Genomic DNA, 25617 nt, shown 5'->3' on the forward strand with positions numbered 1-25617 from the left:
AGTCTGGCCAACATGATGAAACCCCGTCTCTACTAAAACTACAAAAAATTAGCCAGGCCTAGTGGTGCGCACCTGTAGTCCTAGCTACTCAGGAGGCTGAGGCAGGAGAATCACTTGAACCAGGAGGTGGAGGCTGCAGTGAGCTGATACCATGTCACCGCACTCCAGCCTGGGTGACAGAGCAAGACTCCATCTCAAAAAAAAAAAAAAAAAAAAAAGAAAGAGAGAAGTTCTGAAAAAGCCAGACAGAAATGCAGAAAATCTTTCTTCATTAGATGTCAATCCCTTGGACAGATTTATTACTAACCTAAGATGATGGAAAAATAAAATATCACCATTTTTTGCTTAACAAAACATTGAAAAGTGACATAAAACTGAAATACACCTCCAGATGTCAAAAGTTTATAGAAACGGCCTATTTTTGAGCCACCTCCTATGATGGGTGCTCTGTAGACTCTCTTGCCAATGATGTCCTGGCCCTCCAATATGTACCATTCTAGTCACGAAATAGTAATTTTACTTCCCAAGTTGTTTCTAAACTGTGAAGTGTTACTATGCATATGCAATAATAATTAGAACATCTTAGCCCTTTTATAACCATAAAATACCCTTACTTCTGTGAGGTCATTTCTTTCTTGTAGTACAGATGAACAATCTACTAAAGGCACCAGAGTAGAAAATGTTGCTATGAACTGGAATGTGATCTGTGGAAAGATACAAAGGATTTTCAACATTACATAATTCTAATTCAGAAATACAAGTATACCATGAACTACAATAAATTATCCTAATAAATTATCTTGATCAAAATCCCACAACCGTTTCTCTGGGTATTCCTCATTTAGAATTAAACACTTTTAAGAATCTTCATAATTAACTAGCTGTCGGCCAAGCGCAGTGGCTCACACCTGTAATCCCAGCACTTTGGGAGGCCGATGTGGGTGGATCACTTGAAGTCAGGAGTTCCAGACCAGCCTGGCCAACATGGTGAAACCCTGTCTCTACTAAAAATACAAAAACTAGCCGGGCGTGGTGGCGTGTGCCTATAATCCCAGCTACACAGGAGGCTGAGGCAGGAAAATCGCTAGAACCCAGGAGGCAGATGGCAGTGCAGTGAGCCGAGATCATGTCACTGCACTCCAGTCAGGGTAACATAGCAAGACTCCATCTCTACATAAATAAATAATTGTTACTTTAATAAGGAAGTTATACAACATTTATTTTCATATTTATATTAGGCTTACGCACAAAGTTCTCCAACCTTTTGTCACTGAGAAGTTACTCTGCCTCCTACCTAAATATAGAGTGTATAATCATCAATATACTCACCATGCATTTACTAAAGTCATTTGGATCCACCCCAGGCAATGCTCTCATCAACAGAGGTAGCATATGTGTAGGACCTTCAGGAAACCATCTGCCTCCTGATACCAAACTGCGGGCTACTCCAATTACACAACTTAAAGTGGCTGTGAGCTGGTGAGGTTCTGTTAATGTCTCTAATGCAGGATACGTTCTAAAGTTTGAAAACAGAATTTTTAAAGTCTCCATCACAGAGATGCATAATACCATAATACATTAAATATTGTAAATTCATAAACTGTACTTTGACTTAAAGGTTTATAAGTCAGCAAAATACTCAGAGTGAAAATCTGCTATCAAAGTTAACAGAATTACAGTAGCCCCATTATCTGCAGTTTCCGTAGTTTCAGTTAACAAAGGTTAACAAGTATTTCAGTGTCCTGAGAACGAGAGACCATATTCACATAACTTTTACTATATTGAACAATGTATTTTTATAATTGTTCTATTTTATGATTGTTGTTCATCTCTTACTGTGCCTAATTTATAAATTGAACTATCACAGGTATGCATGTATGTGAAAAAAACATGGTATACATAGGGTTCAGTACTATCCATGGTTTCAGGTATGCACTGGGGGTCTTCAAACACATCCCTCACCAATAAGGGGAGACACTACTGTACACAAATAAAGGAAAGATACACAGATTATTTATTGCACATGTCCCCAATCCCCTGCTACCTTACCAACTCTTTCCATGCAAATTCCACAGTGAAAAAAGAACACAAACTGGTAGAGGTCGGGGTGTGATGGCTCACACCTGTAACACTAGCACTTTGGGAGGCCAAGGCAGCCAGATCACCTGAGGTCAGGAGTTTGAGACCAGCCTGGCCAACATGGTGAAACCCTGTCTCTACTATGAATACAAAAATTAGTGGGGTGTGGTGGTGCATGCCTGTAATCCAAGCTACTCCGGCGGCTGAGGCAGGACAATTGCTTGAACCTGGGAGGTGGAGGTTGCAGTGAGCCAAGATTATGCCATTGCACTCCAGCCTGGGCGACAGAGCAAGACTCTGTCTCAAAAAAACCCAAAAGAACATCAACTGGTAGATACTGCTTTATTTCAGCTGTCCTAATCTATATTATACTAATCTAATGGTCAGTCAGTGGAATAACAAGTTACAAATACTCACTGTTTCTTTCCCCTGACCACCCCCAACCCTGGAGTCAGGGTCTTACTCTGCCCCAGGCTGGAGTGCAGTGGTGTGATCATAGCTCACTGCAGCCTCCACGTTGCCCAGATCAGCTAACCCTCCCACCTTGGCTTCTCAAGTAGCTGGGACTACTGGCACACGTTACCACTCCCGGCTAATTTTTGTTTTTTGTTTTTTTTTTTTGTAGAGACAGGGTTCTGCCATGTTGCCCAGGCTGGTTTCAAATTCCTGAGCTCAAGCAATCCATCTTCCTCAGACTTCCAAAGTCCTGGGACTACAGGCGTGAGCCAGACTAGTCACTTATTTTTTTTTTTTTAATGGAGAAAACATACCAAACTCTTTAACAGAAGCTTTCTTGGAGATGTAAAACTAAGCGTCTAAAATTTTTTTCCTACATTTTTAGTTTTTAAAAAAGTTTTGCTTTTATTAAAAATAAAATGGTGGCTCACACTTGTAATCCCAGCATTTTGGGAGGCCAAGACAGGTGGACTTCTTGAGGTCAGGAGTTCAAGATCAGCCTGACCAACATGGTAAAACGCCATCTCTACTAAAAATACAAAAATTAGCTGGGCATGGTGGCAGGCACCTGTAAATCCCAGCTACTCGGGAGGCTGAGGCAGGAGAATCGCTTGAACCCAAGAGGTGGAGGTTGCAGTGAGCTGAGAGCATGTCACTGCACTCCAGCCTGGGTGACAGAGCAAGAGTCTGTCTCAAAATAAATAAAAGAATAAAAATTTAAAAAGGTCATGCCACTTCAAAACAGTATACAAAATTACAATTGAAAATCTCAAAAAATGTCATTGTATTGTCAATTTGGTTTATTATTTTGGCCAAGCATTCAATATCACTTAATATGCTGATATTAAATTTGTCCAAAATTTTAGGACTAAAGAAAAATGTGATGGGTCTATTTATTTATAAGCTTTGTTCTTTCTACTAAGAATTTAGCTCACTATTCATAATTAATCAGCTGAAAATCACAAAACAAAGGGGAAGTAAAGAAACATCAAAAACTGCCAGGCGTGGTGGCTCACGCCTGTAATCCCAGCACTTTGGGAGGCCGATGCAGGCGGATCACAAGGTCAGGAGATCGAGACCATTATGGTTAACACCGTGAAACCCCCTCTCTACTAAAAATACAAAAAATCAGCCGGGTGTGGTGGTGGGCGCCTGTAGTCCCAGGTCCTGGGGAGGTTGAGGCAGAAGAATGGCGTGAACCTGGGAGGCGGAGCTTGCAGTGAGCCGGGATAGCGCCACCGCACTCCATCCAACCTGGGCAACAGAGCGAGACTTTGTCCCCCCCCCCCCCCAAAAAAAAAAAAAAAGAAACATCAAAAACACTCCAAACTTCAAAATTTTAGCTAAGCAAACAGATGAAGTCCCTCCTCTCCAGGGAGCATCAGGGACCCTGCCATTAACTGTTAGCTTCTGCTACTCTGTGGAGGCCAAGAAGCAAAGAATACGGGGGTTGAAGACAGACAGGAAACTGCCTATCTTCCCCCACTCCATTTCCTAATTAAGTTCTATATGCTGGAAGAGTTTCAATGCCCCAAGATGCGTATGTAAAAATAAGATAAATTGGGAAAATGAAGTACAGTCTAACTTGAATATTTATGGCAATGAGGGCAGGTAAGGCAGCATAAACAGCTGAAAATTATAGATAATGGAGGTCCATTTTGGTTAAGACCTGGAACATGGTACTCTTCCCCAAGTAAATATGACCAATACTTATTCTGTCTCAACAATAAGACAGGAAAGAGGCTATAGTTTGAATTCTACCACTAGGGACCTTGGACAAATTTTTATGGAACTCAATGGCTAGATCCTTCTGGGTTCTAAAAACTAACATTCCTCCTCTATATTTGACAAAAACATTTAGAGAGAGATCATAAAGCTTAAGTTTAGCCAGTAGAGGAAGCAGAGGTACAAGAGAAAGCTTAAGTAATTTACTCTTGAACAAATTACTTTAAAAATTGCTCTCAAAAAATTAAGAGTAGGTCGGATGCAGTGGCTCACACCTGCAATCCCAGCACTCTGGGAGGCCAAGGAGAGTGGATCACCTGAGGTCAGGAGTTCCAGACCAGCCTGGCCAACATGGTGAAACCCCGTCTCTACTAAAAATACAAAAATTAGCTGGGTGTGGTGGCGGGCGCCTGTGATCCCAGCTACTTAGGAGGCTTAGGCAGGGGAATCCTTGAACCCGGAAGGCAGAGGCTGCAGTGAGCCAAGATTTGCACTCCAGCCTGGAGGACTAATGCAAAATTTCGTCTCAAAAAAAAAAAAAAAGTAGCCATCTCTCTCTTTGTAAGTACATCACACCTATTCTGTGACAGTGGCTAGGTAAGTAAAGAGTTTTCCTTACCATTTCAACACACAAAACAAAATGAATAAAATAAAATTTACTCTGTAAAAACAACACACCTGAATATATAATACATGAAAATAACAAATACAATTTTCTTCTCTATCACTGATTCTAAGAAAGAAATCCAAAAACCACTTTCACTACCATGTTCTCAATCCTTAATGACACTCAACATTTTGATCTAAAAAAAAAAGGCCAGATCTTAATTCATAAGCACATAATTTTCGTAACTAAAATGTGTGAATAACCCAAAAGATGTGTTACCCATTTCAATTTTTTTCTTTCCAATAAATCTTTATCAAGTTACCAATCATTATATTAAAATGTCCTACTTCTCCTCTAAGAAGCCACAGAGGAGAAAAGAGAATCAAGCTGAACAGACCAAAAGAAAAACCTAGCTATGGCTCAGACTCTCACCACTTACCTTTCAAGTACAGGGGGTATTACTAATTCAGGTCTCATGAGTGCAAGATTCTGCAAAGCCTGGGCTGCTTCTAGACTACCAGTTTTGCTAAACATAGCCAAGAGGACAGGCTGAATAATGCATTGTACAAAGTCTGTAACATCTTGATCAGTAAGCTTATGGCTATCAGGCACAGGAGTTAACCAAGAGGGCTTCTTGTATCTTTCACGATGCAATCTTCTAACAACACTGTTTGGCAGCCGCTGAAGTAGTTTCATTAACTTGTTCTGGGGACACAGAAGCAAAAAGTTCTAAGTAGGGTCTACTTTCCCACATAGATATTCATGGTTGCTCTCTAGCTTCTCGAGAAAAGATTTTTAAAATAACAGTTCTTATTATCTTATTACAAAGAACTGCACAGCACAACTAGACAGAATTAAACGTTACCAATTAATTATTCCTAATTATTATTATTCCTTTTATTCCTATTATTTATTCCTATTATAAATTCCTATTATTATTCCTAATAATGAAAATGAGTTTCAAATTCCAGTCTCAAAAAAATTGCTAGCACATAAATTTTCCATTACATGAAAGCCATTTTAACTGGCCAACTTAAATAAACAACAAAAACAGATAACAGGATAAAACTGAAAAGATGGTTCCATGCTTCTAAGCCATTTTTGTTACCATTTTTTTGCAAAAATGAGGCATGTTGTTAACAGTTACCGCACCGATATTGTCTCATTTAATTTATGTGCTCTACAACACAGTAATTTAATTTAAATGTAAGCATTTACATATAGCTAAAGCTATGAAGGACAGAAAATGTATTATAGGTCACACAATAGGCAATAGTCAAGGATGACCATATCTTTAAAATTCCAAGCCCTATAATGCAAAATGAAGTTACTCACCAGCCAGCGCCCATTATTTGAAGGATGGTAAAAAGATGTGATGCTGTTAAACAAACCAGCTAAGTGTTTTTGCACTAGCTTACTTGGTCCACCCTGTCCAGATAAAAAAGTAAAAATGTCAGTACCCATATCATACTGTAAAAACAGAGGTCAACAGGCCCAAGCCTATATGTAAATCACTAACGCAGTTTATAGTCAACTTGATGACAAAAATCAATTCTACCTTTAAATAAGAGTCAAAAGCAATTCCCTGATGAACTTCATGCAAATCAACTCAAAATATTCTACTACAAATAAGGGCAGCTTACTTGAACCAACATAAAAAACTAAAAAAATACCTGTCAACTTGGGATAGCAAACAGTGTATTTTACTGTTCTGCAGCAAATAACCTGGATACTAAAATTTATCACTAAGATTAGCATCTTAAAATTACCAAGAATGCTAACATCAGGCATAAAAAACCTGATGTAAGGCTGAGGCAGGCAGGTCACTTGAGATCAGGAGTTCGAGACCAGCCTTGCCAGCATGGGGAAACCCTGTCTCTACTAAAAATACAAAAATTAGCCAGGCCTGGTGGCAGGTGCCTGTAGTCCCAAATACTTGGGAAGCTGTGACAGGAGAATCACTTGAACCTGGAAGGTGGAGGTTGCAGTGAGCTGAGATTGCCCCACTGCTCTCCAGCCTGGGCGATAGAGCAAGACTCTCAAAAAAAAGGGGGGGGGGGGGGTTCCCTCTGTTGCCCAGGGTGCAGTGCAGTGGCACAAACATGGCTCACTGCAGCCCTCAATCTCCTAGGCTCAAGCGATCCTCCCACCTCAGCCTGCTGAGGAGCTACTACCATGGGCACATGGTATCATGCCCGTGCTTTTTACTTTACTTTTGTTTTTTTTGTACAGGGTCTTGCCATGTTGTCCAGGCTGGTCTCGAACTCCTGGGCTCAAGCTATCCTCCCATCTTGGCTTCCCAAAGTGCTAGGATTACAGGCGTGAGCCATAGTACTTGGCCATATTTTCACACTTAACACAAAATGAAGCTGCCAGTGAGAACTGTGTGAGAAAGCAGAGCAAAACTCATTCAAACAATAACTAATACTAATCACTATCCAATTCTGTGGCCCCCAAAAATCCAGTTTCAACTCACTGCATATGTAAGATAGTAAACATCCTTCAGTGTTTGCTCCTACTGATTAAGAAAAATGGGATTTTTCTGTTTAACAATAAAATGGCAAAAACAAAGGGGACTTAAATTTGTTTTTCTTACAATGAAATTTAAGAAGTAAACTTTTACATTAAAAAAATTGGCTTTTGCACAGAAACAAGCTAATGTGTAAAACGGAATACGAAGAAATAGCTGCAGAAGCAATATATGAATGATAAGCTAGAGAATTATAATAGAAAGTTATCCTAATATTCTTATTTGAAAGATGACGCTGAAATCTAAGTTTGTGGATATGTCTTCACTTTCCTTGAATGATGTCAACAAAATAATCCTTCACATCTCTCCCTTCACAAAGATTACTTTGTTAGTAAGCTTTATGTTCAATATAATGTTTCATGTGAACATTAGCAGTGAGTAAGTAACGGAGTCTAAGCACATGCAAATCCCGAGTTGTAATCCTACCTTGGGAAAGTCTTTTGGGTTACAAGTCTGGTTCCCGGACAGTAAAAATGTGAGACACTGCAAATCCCTCAAAACTCTAGATTTATGACTCAATTTATAATGTCTATTGGTTAGGGAGATTTCAAAATGGTGCCACTATATTCTGGATTTGATAAACATGAGCTTGCGACATCAGAAAACATCCAAGAATCACGTCACCAACCAAGCCACTGTTATCAACTTCTGTGACTATCCAGAATTTTTGTAAGGTTCACACGAAATAGGGGTAAACTATAGAAAACAAATATAATGTATTACAAACCATCATGGCGGTGATCCATATTACAGCATGTCCAATATCATAAGCATTTGTTAAAAATCTTGGGACTAACACTTGACTGCTTCCCACTGGGAGGTTCAAGCTTCTCAGAATTCTTGTAAATATCTTTTAAAAGAAAAAACAATAATTAAGGATATTTGCAGGTATCAAAATAATTCTTTAACTTAGTAAGTGCTGTATATTAGTATTACTGAAGATATTCTCATTTTATCACAAGGGTTTTTAAGTGAAATTACATAGTATTTGGTAACTTGCTTTATTCTTTAAAAATTACATATAAATATCAACAGATGTGCTGTATGACACTCTAAGGTCACAGGCACAAGGACATAAAGCAGTTGTGTCCATGTATCCAAAGAACAGACAAAATGTGATTATTTATGGCTAAATATAAAAAGGCAAAAACACACATACTGTGGCTAAACATGAAATATTTTGACTCCTTTCTTGTCCCGAATGCACGAATACTTTTTCCTAAGCTCCTATTCCATGTCAAGCATGCACAACAGCACCAACCTAAATGCAAGTATCTTCTAGCAGATTGCTTTCCCTTTCAAAATTGTAATGGTGATTTGATTTTTCCTTAAGAATTTGTATTTTAGTCAATCACTTAACAACTATATTACAATAAAATTAAATTTATATTCCAAATCTATCATTACCAATAGGTAGGGGCCCAAAGGTGGGAAGAAACGATTTCTCTTCCTCAATTAGTTTCTAATGGCCAAACAACAGAGGAAGACATCACAAGCAAAAGCAAACAGAGCATTTGCATTCAGCTGCTCCCCAGCTTTGCTCTAATGTAAGTGTGTGCATCAGAATCACCAGGATATCCCACCCCAGCCCTACTGAAGCTCCACAGGTTTTTCTACTGCAGGTGAAATAATACTGAAGATACACCTGGAACATCTAGCTTTATTTATTATAGGAAAATATATAATGTGACCTAAAAAGTGGGCCACACTGCAGAGGAGCAACAAAATATGATACACAAAATGCATTGGAAGGTACAAATGTACGATGCTCTTGATAATATACTTAGTACTTTCCAAATTACTTTTGATACTCATAGTTCATATCCTGCATAAGAAAACACATTTATGATACCTTCATGTGGTCTAATTACCTTTAGAAAAGGTAATTGGACCCAGCCCTGTAAATTATTTGTTATGTTTTTACTAATTATCAAAGAAAATTTTATGTGCCACTTGGAACTGGCATAGAAAAAAACATTTCTCCTTTACAACATAGAATTGTTGTCGGCGCTATTGTATTTATGTTCAAAATGTTCTTTTTTTTTTCCCCAGACAGAGTCTAGTTCTGTCACCCAGGCTGGAGTGCAGTAGTGCGATCTTGGCTCACTGCAACCTCAATCTCCTGGGTTCAAGCGATTCTCCTGCCTCAGCCTCCTGAGCAGCTGGGATTACAGGTGCCTACCATCATGACTGGCTTTCCCCCAAAATGTTAATTACCTTTGGTACATATGGATCCCAATCTATGTACCCTATATTATCTGTAGCCAATCGAGCAAAGAGATTGACTAGTTGCTGAAAGTAAACAAAAAGGACAAAGTTAATACATTTGTTGTTGTTGTTGTTTAAGTGTCATAATCACACCCCTCCTCCATTTGTTCTTTTCAGCAATCATTAGTGCAATCTACTTAAATAGTTTATGACTTGGTTTAAAAAAAAAAAAAAAACCTCCAAATGTAAATTGATTCATGTCACACATTTAAAATCAGCTGCAGTTAAAATGCTCCTAAAAAGTAAAATGACAAAGCACCATCCACAATGAATACAGAAAAGTTTAATCCAACAAATATGCTGAAAATATCCACTATACATCTAGCACCATGACAGTACAGGTACCAAAGAAAGCAAACAACAGGATCTTACATTTCATGCATTTTATAATACATGTGTATACTCCTAAATATTGATAAAACCAAAATAAATATATACTTTTGTTAGAATACAACAAATAAAATAATATAAAATTGAGAAGGAACTGATCATAACAGGGCTAACAGCCAATCCTAAGGAACTTCAAGTTACTTACCAAATGATCTACTTATATTTATCTCCAAATTTAAAAAGTATGGGGGGGTGGGGAAAGAAAAGAAAAGAAAAACAAAACTATAGGGGAAAAAAGGGATACTTACCCCCTCCCACTGTGGGAGATTTTGCACCGAAACCCAAAGGCCAATTAATTCATCAAACCAAAGTCTAAAGAAGAAAAATGTTGTTATGAATAGCAAGTGACTTTAAAGTGGTTCAATGCCAGGTATCCTTTGTATTTTTTATAATCTATTGTTACTGATAACTACATAACTAGAAAAAATAATACTGAAGTTATAAACTTAATAAAATAAAGGAGTTTTTGTCTGAATATTCCTTTCATGATTTAAGAAATCTGATCTCACAAATTAAGCTTCTGCTTCATTACTAAGTACTGTCCATTCTTATTTAACAATTGCTTTCAATTTTCTACTTCCTTTTCCCTGACTTTCTCCTTTTATCTGTTTTCCTTTTATTACCCCTTCTGGCAATTCTTTTAATTTCTTAAAGCCCTCATCTTACTTGGGTGTCATCTCTTTACTTTCAATCTTATAACCGTTTTAGCCTTAACACACTTCAAGTATAATAAATTTGGAGTACAATAATGGCTGAGTTTGCAAAACGATTTTTCTACTTGTTACTGCTTTACTAGTTTCTATATCTGTATTTCCTGCTGTATTTTTAGAATTTGTCAAGATATGCATATACTTACTTAAAACCTTTATGATGAAGTTCTGGAGGAAGGGAGGTAGGAAGAAATATTTCAAAGTAAGTGATGGCCTTTTGCATGGTTACATCAAAAGGGCACATTAAAGGTCTCCATTCTTCTAGCATCTCAGCTGTGGCATCTGCCGGAAAATATCTAATAAAAGAAGAAGGTTTTCATGTATCTGATTATTGGCTAAAAGCTCTACAACAGCAATATATATAACTTACCAAAAGGCCAGGGGAGGAGGAGAATATATATCATAGGATGTAACACAGTATATAAATGTCCAAACTAACACACATTTTCACAATACTAAAATAAATTCCCCATTTGGGCGAGGTGTTCATGCCTGTAGTTCCAGAACTTTGGGAAGCCGAGGTCGATGGATCACTTGAGCCCAGGAGTTCAAGACCAGCTTGGGCAAAATGGCAAAACTCAAGTCTTTACAAAAAATTAGCCAGACATGATGGCAGCACACACCTATAGTCCCAGCTACTCAGAAAGCTGGGGTTGGGGGATCACTAGAGCCCAGGAGATGGAGGCTACAGTGAGCCAAGACAGCACCATTGCACTCCAGCCTGAGCAAGAGTGAGACTCGTCTCAAAAAAATAAAATAAAATAAAATTCTCCATTATACTTGGCATAAAGTAAATTCTCCTCTTGTCTAAGGGAATTTTTCTAAACACTATAAAGTTGATAAAACTCAGATAAAATACGAATCACTCAAGTAACCTATAAAAGTAAACAGGGTTTTTGTTTTACTTCCTTTGTGCTATGTAACAGCAATTGAAAAAAAATCCTGTCGGCCGGGCGCGGTGGCTCAAGCCTGTAATCCCAGCACTTTGGGAGGCCGAGACGGGCGGATCACGAGGTCAGGAGATCAAGACCATCCTGGCTAATACGGTGAAACCCCGTCTCTACTAAAAAATACAAAAAACTAGCCGGGCGAGGTGGCGGGCGCCTGTAGTCCCAGCTACTCAGGAGGCTGAGGCAGGAGAATGGTGTAAACCCGGGGGGCGGAGCTTGCAGTGAGCTGAGATCCGGCCACTGCACTCCAGCCTGGGCGACAGACCGAGACTCGGTCTTTAAAAAAAAAAAAAAAAAAAAAAAAAAAAATCCTGTCATAAAGAATCCAGTCTAAATAGGAAAAGGATTACCAGTAGATGAGAAAGAGAACATCAGCCCAGCAATCTCTAGGCGTGTTGAATAAACCATTTACCTTCCTTGGAACACAGAGTCCTCCCCTATACAAGAGGACTACATGATCTGGTCTACAGGCTGTGATATTCCGTAACTGTAGGAAATGGGCAGGAGTGTCCCTGGAGTAGATTTACAAAATTAAAATCCAAAGTGTGCATATACACACAAAACAAAGGTAAATAAAGAGGATACATGTATAACTGCTAAATACATCTTAACAGGCATTTTTCTTTTTTCTAAAGACAGAGTCTTACTATGTTGCCTAGGCTGGACCCAAACTCTTAAACTGAAGTGATCCTCCCACCTCAGCCTCCCAAGTAGCTGGTACTACAGGAGAGCACCACCGCATCCAGCCTTAAGAGCTTTAAAATACAAACAGCATATGAACAATTCTGATTCTTTCCAAGTAAGTTGGAAAACTTTTTCAAATAGACTTATACGCTTGGCCCACACATCATATTATTAATCCTATTGTATCTTCATATACTTGTGTTAATTAAAATCATACTGCAATCTTCGACGTGAAAAATAAGATTATATTTCTAAGAATACTTCTGTTGAGTTCACAAAGCATTTATGTGTCAGGTCCTTGTGTAAAAGGTTGGAATTTAAAAAAAAACCGAAACAAACTATGCTCCACCTTCAAAGATATCACATATCAAGGATCAATTCCCCTTAGTAAGTTTTCTGAGTCAACTGTTAACACTAATCCAAAATGAAAACTTGGGAGTTCTATGAATTACCTATGAGCCAGTAAGTATTGAAGTGATAATCAAGTTTCCAGTGAGGAAACACAGGCCAAGAGGGTAACTGCCTCGCATAAAATGACACCGTTCATTGGTGCTTGTGACTCAGGGTGAATCTCACGTCGCTTGAGAGACAGGTATCTCATATTCCGCAAATACATTTGCCCAACATTGAGTAATACAGAAGGTCAGCAATAAATATCTGATTTATTAAATATGTATTTAAGATGAATATTACAAGCATATAATACATGGCTTTTTGCCAAAAAGGATTCACTGATTCCATACCATCTAAACAGTCTTAGAATAACTTGATAACAACCAAAAAAAGTTCAAGTACATAAAATTGAGCTTTAATTAAAATTAAAGATAACCGGCTGGGCTCAGTGGCTCACGCCTGTAATCCCAGCACTTTGGGAGGCCGAGGCCTGTGGATCATGAGGTCAGGAGATCGAGACCATCCTGGTTAACACGGTGAAACCCTGTTTCTACTAAAAATACAAAAAATTAGCCGGGCGAGGTGGCGGGCGCCTGCAGTCCCAGCTACTCGGGAGACTGGGGCAGGAGAATGGTGTGAACCCAGGAGGCGGAGCTTGCAGTGAGCCCAGATCGCGCCATTGCACTCCAGCCTGGGCGACAGAGCAAGACTCTGTCTCAAAAAAAAAAAAAAAAAAAAAAAAAAGAGATAACCAAAAAAATTAAAATTTAATTTTATCCACACTTATCTTTAATCATATGAATATAGGATAACTGGCAGGGAGTGGTGGCTCACGCCTATAATCCCAATGGTTTGGGACGCCAAGGTGGGAGGACTGCTTGAGGCCAGGGATTCAAGACCAGCCTGGGCAACACAGCAAGGTCCCACTCTCTACAAAAAATATTGAAATAAAAAGAAAAGAATATGGGATATTTAAATATTCTACAGAACATAGTTGAAAAAAGTTATGAACCACCTTATTGGCATTACTCATTTTTTATCTGAATAACAATACTCTAGAAAATGCTTCCAAATAAAGATGATTTTATGTAAAATACGGTATTCTTACTTTACAGTGGATGACTTTAAAATTTCTAAATCTCTAAATGAAATCTGAGAAGTTCAGTTCACGAACTGGAAATGGTATGTTGTGCTCAGTGACTAACATCACAATGTCAGGAACTATTTATACTTTTCATTTCCTCTTCAAACCATACTAAAGATGTGGAAAAGCCCACAGAAACAACAAGAGGCTTTATAAATTGAGAAGCTACTTACGGTCGGCAGCTTTTCACGAGTGTTTTGAGAATATTTTCTACAGAACTGGGGGGGGAAAGCCATTTGATAATTAGATTGGTATATTTTAAGAACACATCTAATTCAATTAATAAATACCTCTGAGATAAGCTCATACATTCAGATATTATTTGTTTATATGTAATAACTAAGCCTTCCCTTTCATACAGACAGAACTGCAAGGATTAACTACCTAAACTCCTTAATCTACTCTTTCCTTTGCCCTAATTTCGTTGTCTCTGGTATGAACTAAAGGGAAAAAAATGTTACACTGGGAAAAGAACAAATTGTTTTCAGTCTTTACAAGGTAGGCAGCAATGACCATACACCATACTTATCAACACAGTGGCTTAACACTTCAAATAATTTTTACTAAAATACTTTTACATCAAAACACAAGCAGCAGACAGACCAAAATCTGGGTGTTTCCGTCAGAAATTAGCTTTCACAACCAATTCATGAGTTCAATAACCCTCCAAGGCACTTTACGGCCAGCAACAATTATCAAAAAGAACAATAGCATCTCTTTGAGCAGATACTTATAAAGTTAGTCCAGTAACATTAAGAATTATAACTTACTTTACAACGTGTAGTTGCCTCAAGTGAATACAGGAGACCAACATAAAAATGTATGTATGAATTTATAATCAACATTTCTTTTTTAATAAAAAGGCCAATGTGTACTGGTTTAAACACATGACCAGAATGGAATATTTAAATATTTACTAGATCATAGTAAAGCAGTCAAATGCAAACAAACAATACAAACAAGAGCAGAGCACTAGGTAATTTTGAGCTGGAATTTAAAAATACATGTGTGACTACTTACAGTATGATATGTACAAGTAAAAATAAAATTCCCAAATCTCAAAAAAATGTATATATACATATATGGGAAAGGAGTAACTTTAAGGCAATGTCTCCACCTGATACTTTCTTATTAAGCTTTCTGAAATTCTGAAGTCCAGAAGTCTATCCAACTTCTCTGAAAGTTTAGGAACTAATCTGCAAAGAAATTCCAAGGAATAACAGAAAGCAAACTCATCAAAAATAATCAATATATTATATAACCAAGAAAGGAAAACTATAATCTCATTACTTGGAGCAGTAGAAATCCTCTTTAATTTCAAAACTACTCAGAGAAAAATTAACTGAAGAGGCAACTAGGTTACAACTCATGAGATGACTTCTAAAATAAAAAAAAAAAATACATGGCCAAAGGGCCATCAATAAGCACTGTCTCTCGTCATGAGAGGGAGGTTCTTCTTTTTCTTATAGAAAGGCTAAGCAATTCAAAAACACAGTTTAGAGAACATCTAAGTTTGCCCAGTAAAAAAAAAAAAACAGGGCAAACTTCTATCCAACTATGTTTAAAGCTCTCTGAAGACCACGGCTGTGATTTTTATTTCTGGGCATTTCCAAAGTGCTTATAAAAAGGCTGTCTGCTTGCATATATTTATACTTTTCTGTCTATTGATTTATAATAATAAACATTTTATATCAGAGTAACAAAAAGCACAGATCTTGGGTCTTCTTTTAGTTTAGATAGAAGAATCCCATTTAGTAACAAGTATAGAATTAACAGCTAAAGTTTCAAGAGTCATCTAGTTTTAAACTAAATTGCTCAATTTAAATGCAGATTTTTAAAAGGTAATTTTAAAATTGTAAACTGTTTATCCATGAAAATGAGCATTAGATCTACAATTCTATCAGTCCTAATGTTCATGTTCTCATTACATTGCATGTATTTTATTGGTTCTGCGCTACACAGAAAACCTGCTGTTTTCACTTACGACTTTTGCTATACCAACATACTTTCGCATAATGTCATAAATGATTCTAGAAAGCAAGTCATAAAAGGCTGCAAAGCTACATGTTTTCTCCAGTTCCCTTCATGCTTCAGAAGAATAGGAAGTTAACTGTAACACTTGATAGAGTCACTTCACTTATTAGAGGATTAGGGTATGTGGGAATGCAATTTAGTTACTGGAAATAAAGTCAATTTCAATCCCTTCTTATACATAAGGCCTGTACCATTGGATTTATGATGTTTATCCAGAAAAGGGTACAATCTCTCTAACCTGTGATATCTGTATAGTGACCTTTTGTGATTCTTGTAATCTCTCAAGATGAAAGGAACAATGTTTCTGTTTAAAAATAAAATAAAAGGTTAAGGCTAGATGCTACTAGACTACATTTCACTAATTTTTAGAGGGAGTGAATAATCACTAAATACTTTCCAACTGTTGGAAATGTATAATATTAAAGTGATAACAATTCAAAACACTTTTTTCTTTTTTTTAAAATCAAAAGGGTGACTAAGCTTTGGATGGGTTTTCTTATACCCTATTTCCTCTTTAAAAAGATACATTAGGTTGAAAAATATATGTTAGGTCGAAAAAGAAAGCCACAGTAGAGCATATAATGGTTTACAGTTTGGGCTTAGAGTCAGACAGATCTGAATTTGAGTATCAGTTCTGCTACTTCCTAGTTGTATTATAGCTGTTTTCTCATCAATATGAGTAATAATACCTACCTCTCATAAACCTGTTATAAAAATAAATGAGATAATGTATAGAAAGCAGGTATATGGCCCAGAATTAAGGATAATAAATGTTATCTATTATTTCATACTTAGCCATAATAAATTATATCCTCAATTTCCTTAAAAATTAAAATTCTGTGCTTATTTTGTTCTTACATTGATTCTACTGCCTCTGAGTAGCTACTAATTTATGACTTAGGAAATCACATCAGAATAGGAAATTCCTCCCCAACTGCCACCCTATTATTAAGGGTAGAAAGTGAGTCCTTGTCCTAGTTCTTAAGCTCTTGTTCCAGTTTCAACCAATGATTCTGTGTGAATTTTCCTCTCTGGACCTTGATTTCCTTATGATGCCATTAATAAAGTAAATGTTAAATATTAGCACATAAGCCTGAGGAAAACCAATAGTCTTAGCCTCCAGTTACTGAGACAGTGAACTCATATAAACTTGGAGGTTTATGCCTCCTGCCTCCTTGGCCTTATCAGGACAATATTCACTTTTAAACCAGGGGAAAGTATAGCAAATGAAATACTCAAGATGAGAGTAAACTAGACTGCTCATAGCCAGAAGTACTTGCAGCTTCACTTGACAGTTCTTGAACTAAAATTTAACTTCAGAATAATATTTGCTTTTTCATAAATGAACTGGTTAACTGTAACGATGGACTATTCTGTATATCTGCCTTCATCCCTTCATAACTTAATGGTAACTGCTTATACAGTATTTATTTTTCTTAAACCTGTGCCAAACACTCATCTAGTTTTACTTGCCTTCTCTAAATCCAAACAAATCCACCGTAAGTTGGTTAGACGTTATCCATCTGATATCTAATCTTCAAAATCTAATATTGCTCAGTTAAACTAGTAAGTAGTCATTTTTCATAGCCACTTCACTCAAAATTAGGGCCAAGATAATTTCACCATAAAGAAAGGTATAAATAGGCCGGGCGCGGTGGCTCAAGCCTGTAATCCCAGCACTTTGGGAGGCCGAGTCGGGCGGATCACGAGGTCAGGAGATCGAGACCATCCTGGCTAACACGGTGAAACCCCGTCTCTACTAAAAACTACAAAAAACTAGCCGGGCGACGTGGCGGCGCCTGTAGTCCCAGCTACCCGGGAGGCTGAGACAGGAGAATGGCGTGAACCCAGGAGGCGGAGCTTGCAGTGAGCTGAGATCCGGCCACTGCACTCCAGCCTGGGTGACAGAGCGAGACTCCGTCTCAAAAAAAAAAAAAAAGAAAGGTATAAATAGGCCGGGTGTGGTGGCTCACACCTGTAATCCCAGCACTTTGGGAGGCCGAGGTGGGTGGATCACCTGAGGTCAGGTGTTCAAGACCAGCCTGGCCAACATGATGAAACCCCATCTTTACTACAAATACAAAAAATTAGCTGGATTTGGTGGTGCACACCTATAATCCCAGCTACTCAGGAGGCTGAGGCAGGAAAATCTCTTGAACCTGGGAGGCAGAGGTTGCAGTGAGCCCAGATTGTGCCACTTCACTCCAGCCTGGGAAACAAGCGCAAAAAAAAACTCCATCTCAAAAAAAAAAAAAAAAAAAAAAGGGTATAAATAATAAGTACAACATTGTCCTTACTGATGCCCGTTAGCATTGACTTTTCATTAAAATTACTTTTAAAAAGTATACCTTTATGGTAAGTGTTAGTAAATTATAATAACCCTTACCACTCACATAAAAAGAGCATGCATAAATGTTTTAAATGACAATGAGCCTGATCAACTTGAAGTTGAACTAAGTATTTTTTAAATTTGCTTTCAAAAGATCAGTTTTTAAAGAAAGAACATTGTAGCACAGAAACAACTTTTGTGAGAAACACTATCCAAAACATTAATAAAATCTGGTAAAAAAAATTTTTTTTTTTGAGATGGGAGTCTGGCTCTGTCGCCCAGGCTGGAGTACAGTGGGATGATCTTAGCTCAACGCAGCCTCTGCCTCCCGGGTTCCAGCGATTCTCCCGCCTCAGCCTCCTGGGTAGCTGGATTACAGGCATGCGCCATCACACTAGGCTAATTTTTGTATTTTTAGTAGAGATGGGGTTTCACCATGTTGGCCAGGCTGGTCTTGAACTCCCGACCTCAGGTGATCCATCTACCACAGCCTCCCAAAGTGCTAGGATTACAGGCGTAAGCCACCATGCCCGGCCAAATTTTGCTAAAACTTTAAATTTCCAAATAAAAGAATATTTTTAAAAATAAATAGGATAGTCTTCAAATACATTAAAAAATAATTGTAAATACCATATTAATAACCATGGTTTACAACCATAAAATCTTTTAAATTTCAACACGTTTTAGGAGAAATTGTTCTCGTCATTTGATTATCATATTAAATTTTGTAGCTAGAGAAGATCATCCATGAGCTGCTGGTAGTAATTTAAACTCCTAAGTATGGCCACATGTGCCAAGAAACCCCAAACAGAGGTCTGGAAAATGTCATTTCCATGTGGTGAGTGTGGGGAGCTGAGGACAAAGGATTTAACTGTATCTTAAAGAGCACCAATTCAAACAGCTCTTTAATGACTCAGGAGAGAAACAAATGCCATAAACAAATGCCAGAAAAAGAAAATATCTCATAATTTCTCCAGAGGCAGATTAATATGAAAAAAATGAAAATATAATACTATATGATACCCTTAGAACAATACACATAAAAGAGAATAGATACTTTTAAAAATAAATTTTAAAAAGTAGTAAACAAGTTATGTAGGCCCAAGCTACTCATGATGCAAATATGAAAACCTTTACAACCACCCACAAAAACTAAATCAGTGGTAATAATACTAAATAAATTTATACATATAACAATTGAAATATGAATTGTTTGTGCCCATTTGTAAAAGCAGATCTATGCATAATTCTCCCACATTTTGTGAGGAGCAACACCATTAGTGTGTTGCCTATGATATAACTTGTAATATGCTAGTCAAAGTAAGTGTATGGGACATTGTTTTATAAAATAAAACCATGTCCATAAGATTCAAAAGCTTCATTTATAAAGTAAATAATAATTCTTATATTGCTAACAATTAGTTCACACTCATCTCCTTTCCAATTTTACTTCTTCTATTGCATAAAAAACATGACCAATTCTTTCTCCAGTAAAAAGTAGACTGAGATGGGGATAAAGAGACTAAAAAGGGTCTTTTGCCCTAGAGGCAAAAAGACAGAGGAAAGCTAGAAGGAAGAAGTAAGGAAGAAAAGAAAAGAGGGAAACAAGGATACAAAAAGGGATGGAGAGAGGATGGAAAAGGTAAAGAGGAAGGGAAGAGAGGGAAGTTGATAATCTGTGCTTCAAACAATAGAACTAGCTTTTAAAATTATGTTGAAATACATGCCACCACCCTAAGCAGCGATTTCAATAAGGACAAAAACATAAGGCACATAAGTTTAAAATCTGAAAGACAGTTAACAAATGAAGCAATCTTTCACTTTTGATTATAAAAATAGCATTCTAAAAATAGTATGAACACATGTAGTCAGCCGACAAAACTGTTTCAAAATGTGGCAGAATATATCTAAGATGAAAAAACTCAAAATTGTCAGTGTAGGTAATAAGTATAGGTAGGTTATATGATTTATAGAGTTTATTTTAGAATAATTACAATTACAAAATGAAATGCTGAGTCTGTTAAGAGTTGGGAATCAGTGCCATGTTTCAGTCACAACGGGTCTTCAAAAGATCAAGAACAGTCATGGTAAAACTTGTAAGGACAAGGATGATGTGACACTTTAGGAAGAGACACGGTAAACATCATCAATAAGCACTGACTGACCAATATTAATAGAAAATTTCCAGACAAACAGCTCTTATCATTGAAGACGAAAGCCATGGATATTTATTAATGACCACACAGGACTTTAAAAGCAGCATGTGCCTTTGCAAAGGTAGACCTTTAAGGCAGGAAAGTAGGACGCTTGGTTATAAAGCAGCGAAGAGGGCATACTAAAGAACAGGGTATCACTGAAGAAACTGCCTTATCTCCTCCTTTCATTTACAAAATACTTTCAGAAGCAGCCAAAATTATCAGCCAGAAAAATCTCAGAAGGATAACTGATCTGAACACAGTTCAAAGGTTCCTGAGATCTATGAAATGGTGAAGCCTGTCTATGGCCATAACACCCTGAATGTGCCCAATCTCATCTGAAATGGTGAAGCCAGTAAGAAATTCCCTGACCTCTCATTTAAAGAAGACTCAGTCAAACCAGTAGAGATCATGGTCCCTGTGGCAAAAATAACACCCAAAAGGAATCTTTACAAACAAAGCTTTTGTATTCAGTTTTGAGTTTTCTTAATAAATATTGGGGCTGAGTGTAGTGGCTCAAGCCTGTAATCGTAGCACTTTGGGAGGCCAAGGCGGGAGGATCTCCTGAACCCAGGAGTTCAAGACTAACCTGGGCAATACAGTGAGACCCCGTCTCTACAAATAAAAAGTTTTAAAATTAGCCGGGCATGGTGGCACATGCCTGTGGTCCCAGCTTCTCAGGAGGCTGAGGCGGGAAGACTGCTTGAGCCCAGGAGGTCAAGGCTGTGGCGATGCAAGATCTTGCCACTGCACTCCAGCCTGAGCAACAGAGCAACCCTGAAAAAGGAAGAAAGGAAGGAATGGAGAGAGGAAGGGAGGGAGGGAGGGAAGAAAACATAACAAATACTGGTAAAAGCATACTTGCACAATGTACAACTCTATTTCATGAAAAAATTTGCATTTTTATGGTTGAAATAAGTTTCCTTGTTTTAACACATGAAACTTGCAAGAAATAAATGACTTCTAACCACTTTACTTGTCCCAAACTGTCCAAAAACCAATTAAGACCTAAGTTGATGATCATGTTTTACCTCTTCCATTTACACCATTTCACATTTGCCATCTGCACTTATTTTCAAAAAATCTACGGTAAGGGACAAAGACTGTTGACCTAAGTAAAGGCTGAGGGCTAATCATAGATTAAATGAATTTAACAAGAAATAATGAAATAATGTAGACATGCCTAAGACTGAGAGAGAAAACCGCAGAAGTCTTTAAAGACTTAATTTATAAAAAAGAAAAAGGAAATTAATACAGGCATAGAGAATGGTGCTCTTCAAGAAATGAGTACACAGGCTGGGAGCGGTGGCTCAGGCCTGTAAACTCAGCGCTTTGGGAGGCCGAGGCAGGCGGATCACAAGGGCAGGAGATCGAGACCATCTTGGCTAACACGGTGAAACCCTGTCTCTACTAAAAATACAAAAAAATCAGCCGGGCGTGGTGGCAGACGCCTGTAGTCCCAGTTACTTGGGAGGCTGAGGCAGGAGAATGGCGTGAATGCAGGAGGCGGAGCTTGCAGTGAGCCGAGATCACGGCACTGCACCCCAGCCTGGGTGACAGAGCGAGACTCTGTCTCAAAGAATAAAAAATAAAAGAAAAAGAAAAAGAAACGAGTATATATCACAAATGACTCTAGACAATGAGAAAAAACAGCTGGCTATTACAAACTGAATAGGCGGCCAGGCGCGGTGGCTCATGCCTGTAATCCCAGCACTTTGGGAGGCCGAGGCGGGCGGATCACAAGGTCAGGAGATTGAGACCATCCTGGCTAACACGGTCAAACCCTGTCTCTACTAAAAATACAAAAAAAATTAGCTGGGCGTGGTGGCAGGTGCCTGTAGTCTCAGCTGCTGGGCAGGCTGAGGTAGGAGAATGGCATGAACCCGGGAGGTAGAGCTTGCAGTGAACTGAGATCACGCCATTGCACTCCAGCCTGGGCATCAGAGCGAGACTCCGTCTGAAACAAACAAACAAAAAAACCACCAAAGAGGCCGGGCATGGTGGCTCATGCCGGTAATCCCAGGACTTTGGGAGGCCAAGACAGGCAGATCACCTGAGGTCAGGAGTTCGAGACCAGCCTGGCCAAAATGGCGAAACCCCATCTCTACTAAAAATACAAACATTAGCTGGGAATGGTGGTGCGCGCCTGTAATCCCAGCTGCTCCTGAGGTTGAGGCACGAGAATCACTTAAACCTGGGAGGCGGAGGTTGCAGTGAGCTGAGATCATGCCACTGCACCCCAGCCTGAGCAACAGAGGGAGACCTTTCTCAGAAAAAAGAAGAATGATAAGCCAAACATGCTAAAACTGAGAAAATTTAAAGCTAGACTACAATTGAATAGAAATGATACCTGTCAGTCAAGTATGAAATCACTATTAACCAAAAAAAGGCAGATGCTATTTTATTATATAAACTCAGAATAAAATATAAAACCAAAAATTAGGTCTCCAAGAGGCAGGCTGTAGATGGAAGAAGTCAATGATCTGCAAGAGAGATGCAGCTTCAGATACAGTTTATAGAGGGCAATGAATTGCTTCAGGAGTCAAATTATATAGAAATATGCACATTAAAATATCTGCTTGTTTCTTTCAAACAACCCAATATTTTTCAATCATGATCACCCCCTAAAAGACCCCAAGTACTCCCAAATAAGTGCTTTAAATGGAAACACTTACTTAGGAAACCAATTTAATCCTAGGTGCTCTGTCTTGGAATATAATATTCTTTCTACCATGTCATAAAGTGGTCTCCAGGGTAACTCCAAATCATCTCTTGAAAGAAGTTCCTTTTTCCTAAAAAGTAAAATAAAACAAATACCTACGTATGCATATGTGCACAGATGTGTGTATACCACAAATACTACACAGGGACAGTTAAATATTGCTGCTCATCACAGTGGGTTTTGCTTTTCCCCAGCCACGGACACTCACTAGCAGAACATAAGAATGCTCCCAATTCTTGCTGCTGCTCAAACCTCAAAGAGTTGCAGATAAAAGAGGGCATTTAAATTTGTGTCACCATCACTGTAGATGAATTTCATGTTTTCCCACACTATGGAATATTTGTTTCCAGCATTGAGCTGGATGCTTCAGGGTAAGCAAAAGAATCTATAATATTTGTCTTGTCTTCTCGAGGGAGTTAACAACCTATAAAAGGGGAAGTTCAATGGGTGCTAGAGAAGAGACAACATCATGGAAGAGATGCAATTTTAACTAAAAAGTTAATTAACACATTTGATGAAACTAAAGATAATGTATTTTGCAATCATTTTCCAAATTGGCAATTTGAGACTTGGTCTTCTTACCAAAAGGACTTAGTCCTCATTCCCTAAAACCCTGAAGAAACAAACAAACCTTAACGGAAACCACTGGAAATAGACTTACTTTAACAAGTTGATCAAAAGGCGGGCAAATCCCTGCATCATGCTGATTTCCAGTTTTGGAATTGATACCAGCTCATACAATAACTTTATAAAAAGAACATGATCTTCTTTGCTAAATTTTCTCCCATAAAGTCGAATGTATCTGCAAGAGAAAAACAGATATACCCTTTAAAAATAGGTATAATGATACACCCATGTTCAATGCAGCATTATCCACAGAAGCCAAGATGTAGATGCAACCTGAATGGCCACAGAAGGATGAATGGATAAGGAAAATGTGGCATACGCAATACAATGGATTGTCTTTTTTTTTTTTTTTTTTTAACATTTCATGTAAAACTTTTTCTTGGTTTTCTGGATAGAGACGGGAATTTATTTGCCAGGAAGAATGATCCCATCCTACTTCAGCTAGAACCAGTGGATAAGGATGATTCAGTCTTAAAAAAGAAGGAAATCCAGGCATAAGCTACAACATGGACGAACCTTAAGTGAAATAAGCCAGTCACAAAAAACAAATATTGTGTAGGTATCTAAAGTAATCAAACTCATAGAAACAGAAAGTAGAATAGTTGCTGCCAGGGGTTGGGAGGAGGGGGAAATGGAGAGCTGTTATTCAATGGGTATAGTTTCAGTCACGTAAAATAAAAAATTGTACAACAACGTATATATGGTTAACAACACTGCATTGTACACTTAATTAAGATAAACTTGATATTTATTTTTAATGACAATTTTTTAAAACAGGTGTGGTAACAATTTCAAATGTCTTTGATGATTAAGTATTTTATATCTATTCTCACTGTTATGCAGTAAAGAATTATTCTGTACTTTAATCGAGAGATTACCAGGCCAGGAAAAGCAGCTCCGGCCTATAATCCCAGCACTTTAAGAGGCTAAAGTGGAAGGATCGCTTGAACCCTGGACTTCAAGACCAGCCTGGGCAACACGGCAAAACCCAATCTCTACAACAAATACAAAATATTAGCCAGGCATGATGGTGTGTGCCTGTGGTCCCAGTTACTCAGGTCGGGGGGAGGGCTGAGGTGGGAGGATCACTGGAGCCCAGGAAGTCAAGCAGGCAGTGAGCTGTGATGGCGCAACTGTGCTCCATCTAGCCTAGGCGACAGAGTGAGACCTTGTCTTCAAAAAAAAAAAAAAAAAAAAAGAGATTACCAAATAAGTATCTTAATAACCAATGGTAACTGAGTTATCATCAACATCTAATGACCAATTAAAACACTGCTCTCTTATTGTAAACAAGTTACATAACTTGTACTATTTGTTTCTAACAGTTAACTTATAATTACAATACCATGAGGTTACCACCAAAAATTAATATTTTATCCAAAATTACATTGTTAATTTCTAACTATAAACAATGTAATCAAAAGCATTAACTTTAAGCAAATTTAAATGGCCGGGCACGGTGGCTCATGCCTGTAATCCCAGCACTTTGGGAGGCCGAGGCGGGCAGACCACCTGAGGTCAGGAGTTCGAGACCAGCCTGACCAACACGGAGAAACCCTGTCTCTACTAAAAATACAAAATTAGCCTGGCATGGTGGCGCATGCCTGTAATCCCAGCTACTAGAGAAGCTGAGGCAGGAGAATCGCTTGAAGCTGGAAGGTGGAGGTTGCGGTGAGCTGAGATCACGCCATTGCACTCCAGCCTGGGCAACAACAGCGAAACGCCATCTCAAAAAAAAAAAAAAGAAAGAAAAGAGAAAGGTGTCCCAAAACCC

At 38.2% G+C, this 25617-nt stretch overlaps 1 protein-coding gene across 7 annotated transcripts in view; it reads right to left on the bottom strand.

Moving 5' to 3' along the window:
• Positions 1 to 25617, bottom strand: part of PSME4 (proteasome activator subunit 4) — a 106994-nt gene that overhangs the window by 61739 nt on the left and 19638 nt on the right. For all 7 annotated transcript variants that reach the window (XR_749655.2, XR_004054325.1, XM_010378889.2 and 4 more), the window contains exons 2-12: positions 23878 to 24018; positions 23170 to 23286; positions 14110 to 14154; positions 10912 to 11061; positions 10304 to 10367; positions 9615 to 9689; positions 8125 to 8247; positions 6203 to 6295; positions 5307 to 5572; positions 1330 to 1516; positions 615 to 704 (exon numbers count right to left, since the gene is read on the bottom strand). Coding sequence is in view for 5 of the 7 variants with exons in the window: in XM_010378889.2 (XP_010377191.1) it covers positions 615 to 704; positions 1330 to 1516; positions 5307 to 5572; positions 6203 to 6295; positions 8125 to 8247; positions 9615 to 9689; positions 10304 to 10367; positions 10912 to 11061; positions 14110 to 14154; positions 23170 to 23286; positions 23878 to 24018 (1351 nt within the window). In the remaining 2 variants the exon portion in view is untranslated. The remainder of the gene's footprint in view (positions 1 to 614; positions 705 to 1329; positions 1517 to 5306; positions 5573 to 6202; positions 6296 to 8124; positions 8248 to 9614; positions 9690 to 10303; positions 10368 to 10911; positions 11062 to 14109; positions 14155 to 23169; positions 23287 to 23877; positions 24019 to 25617) is intronic.

The sequence above is a fragment of the Rhinopithecus roxellana genome, chromosome 17 (genome assembly GCF_007565055.1).
Source record: "Rhinopithecus roxellana isolate Shanxi Qingling chromosome 17, ASM756505v1, whole genome shotgun sequence".
Taxonomy (NCBI): Eukaryota; Metazoa; Chordata; class Mammalia; order Primates; family Cercopithecidae; genus Rhinopithecus; species Rhinopithecus roxellana.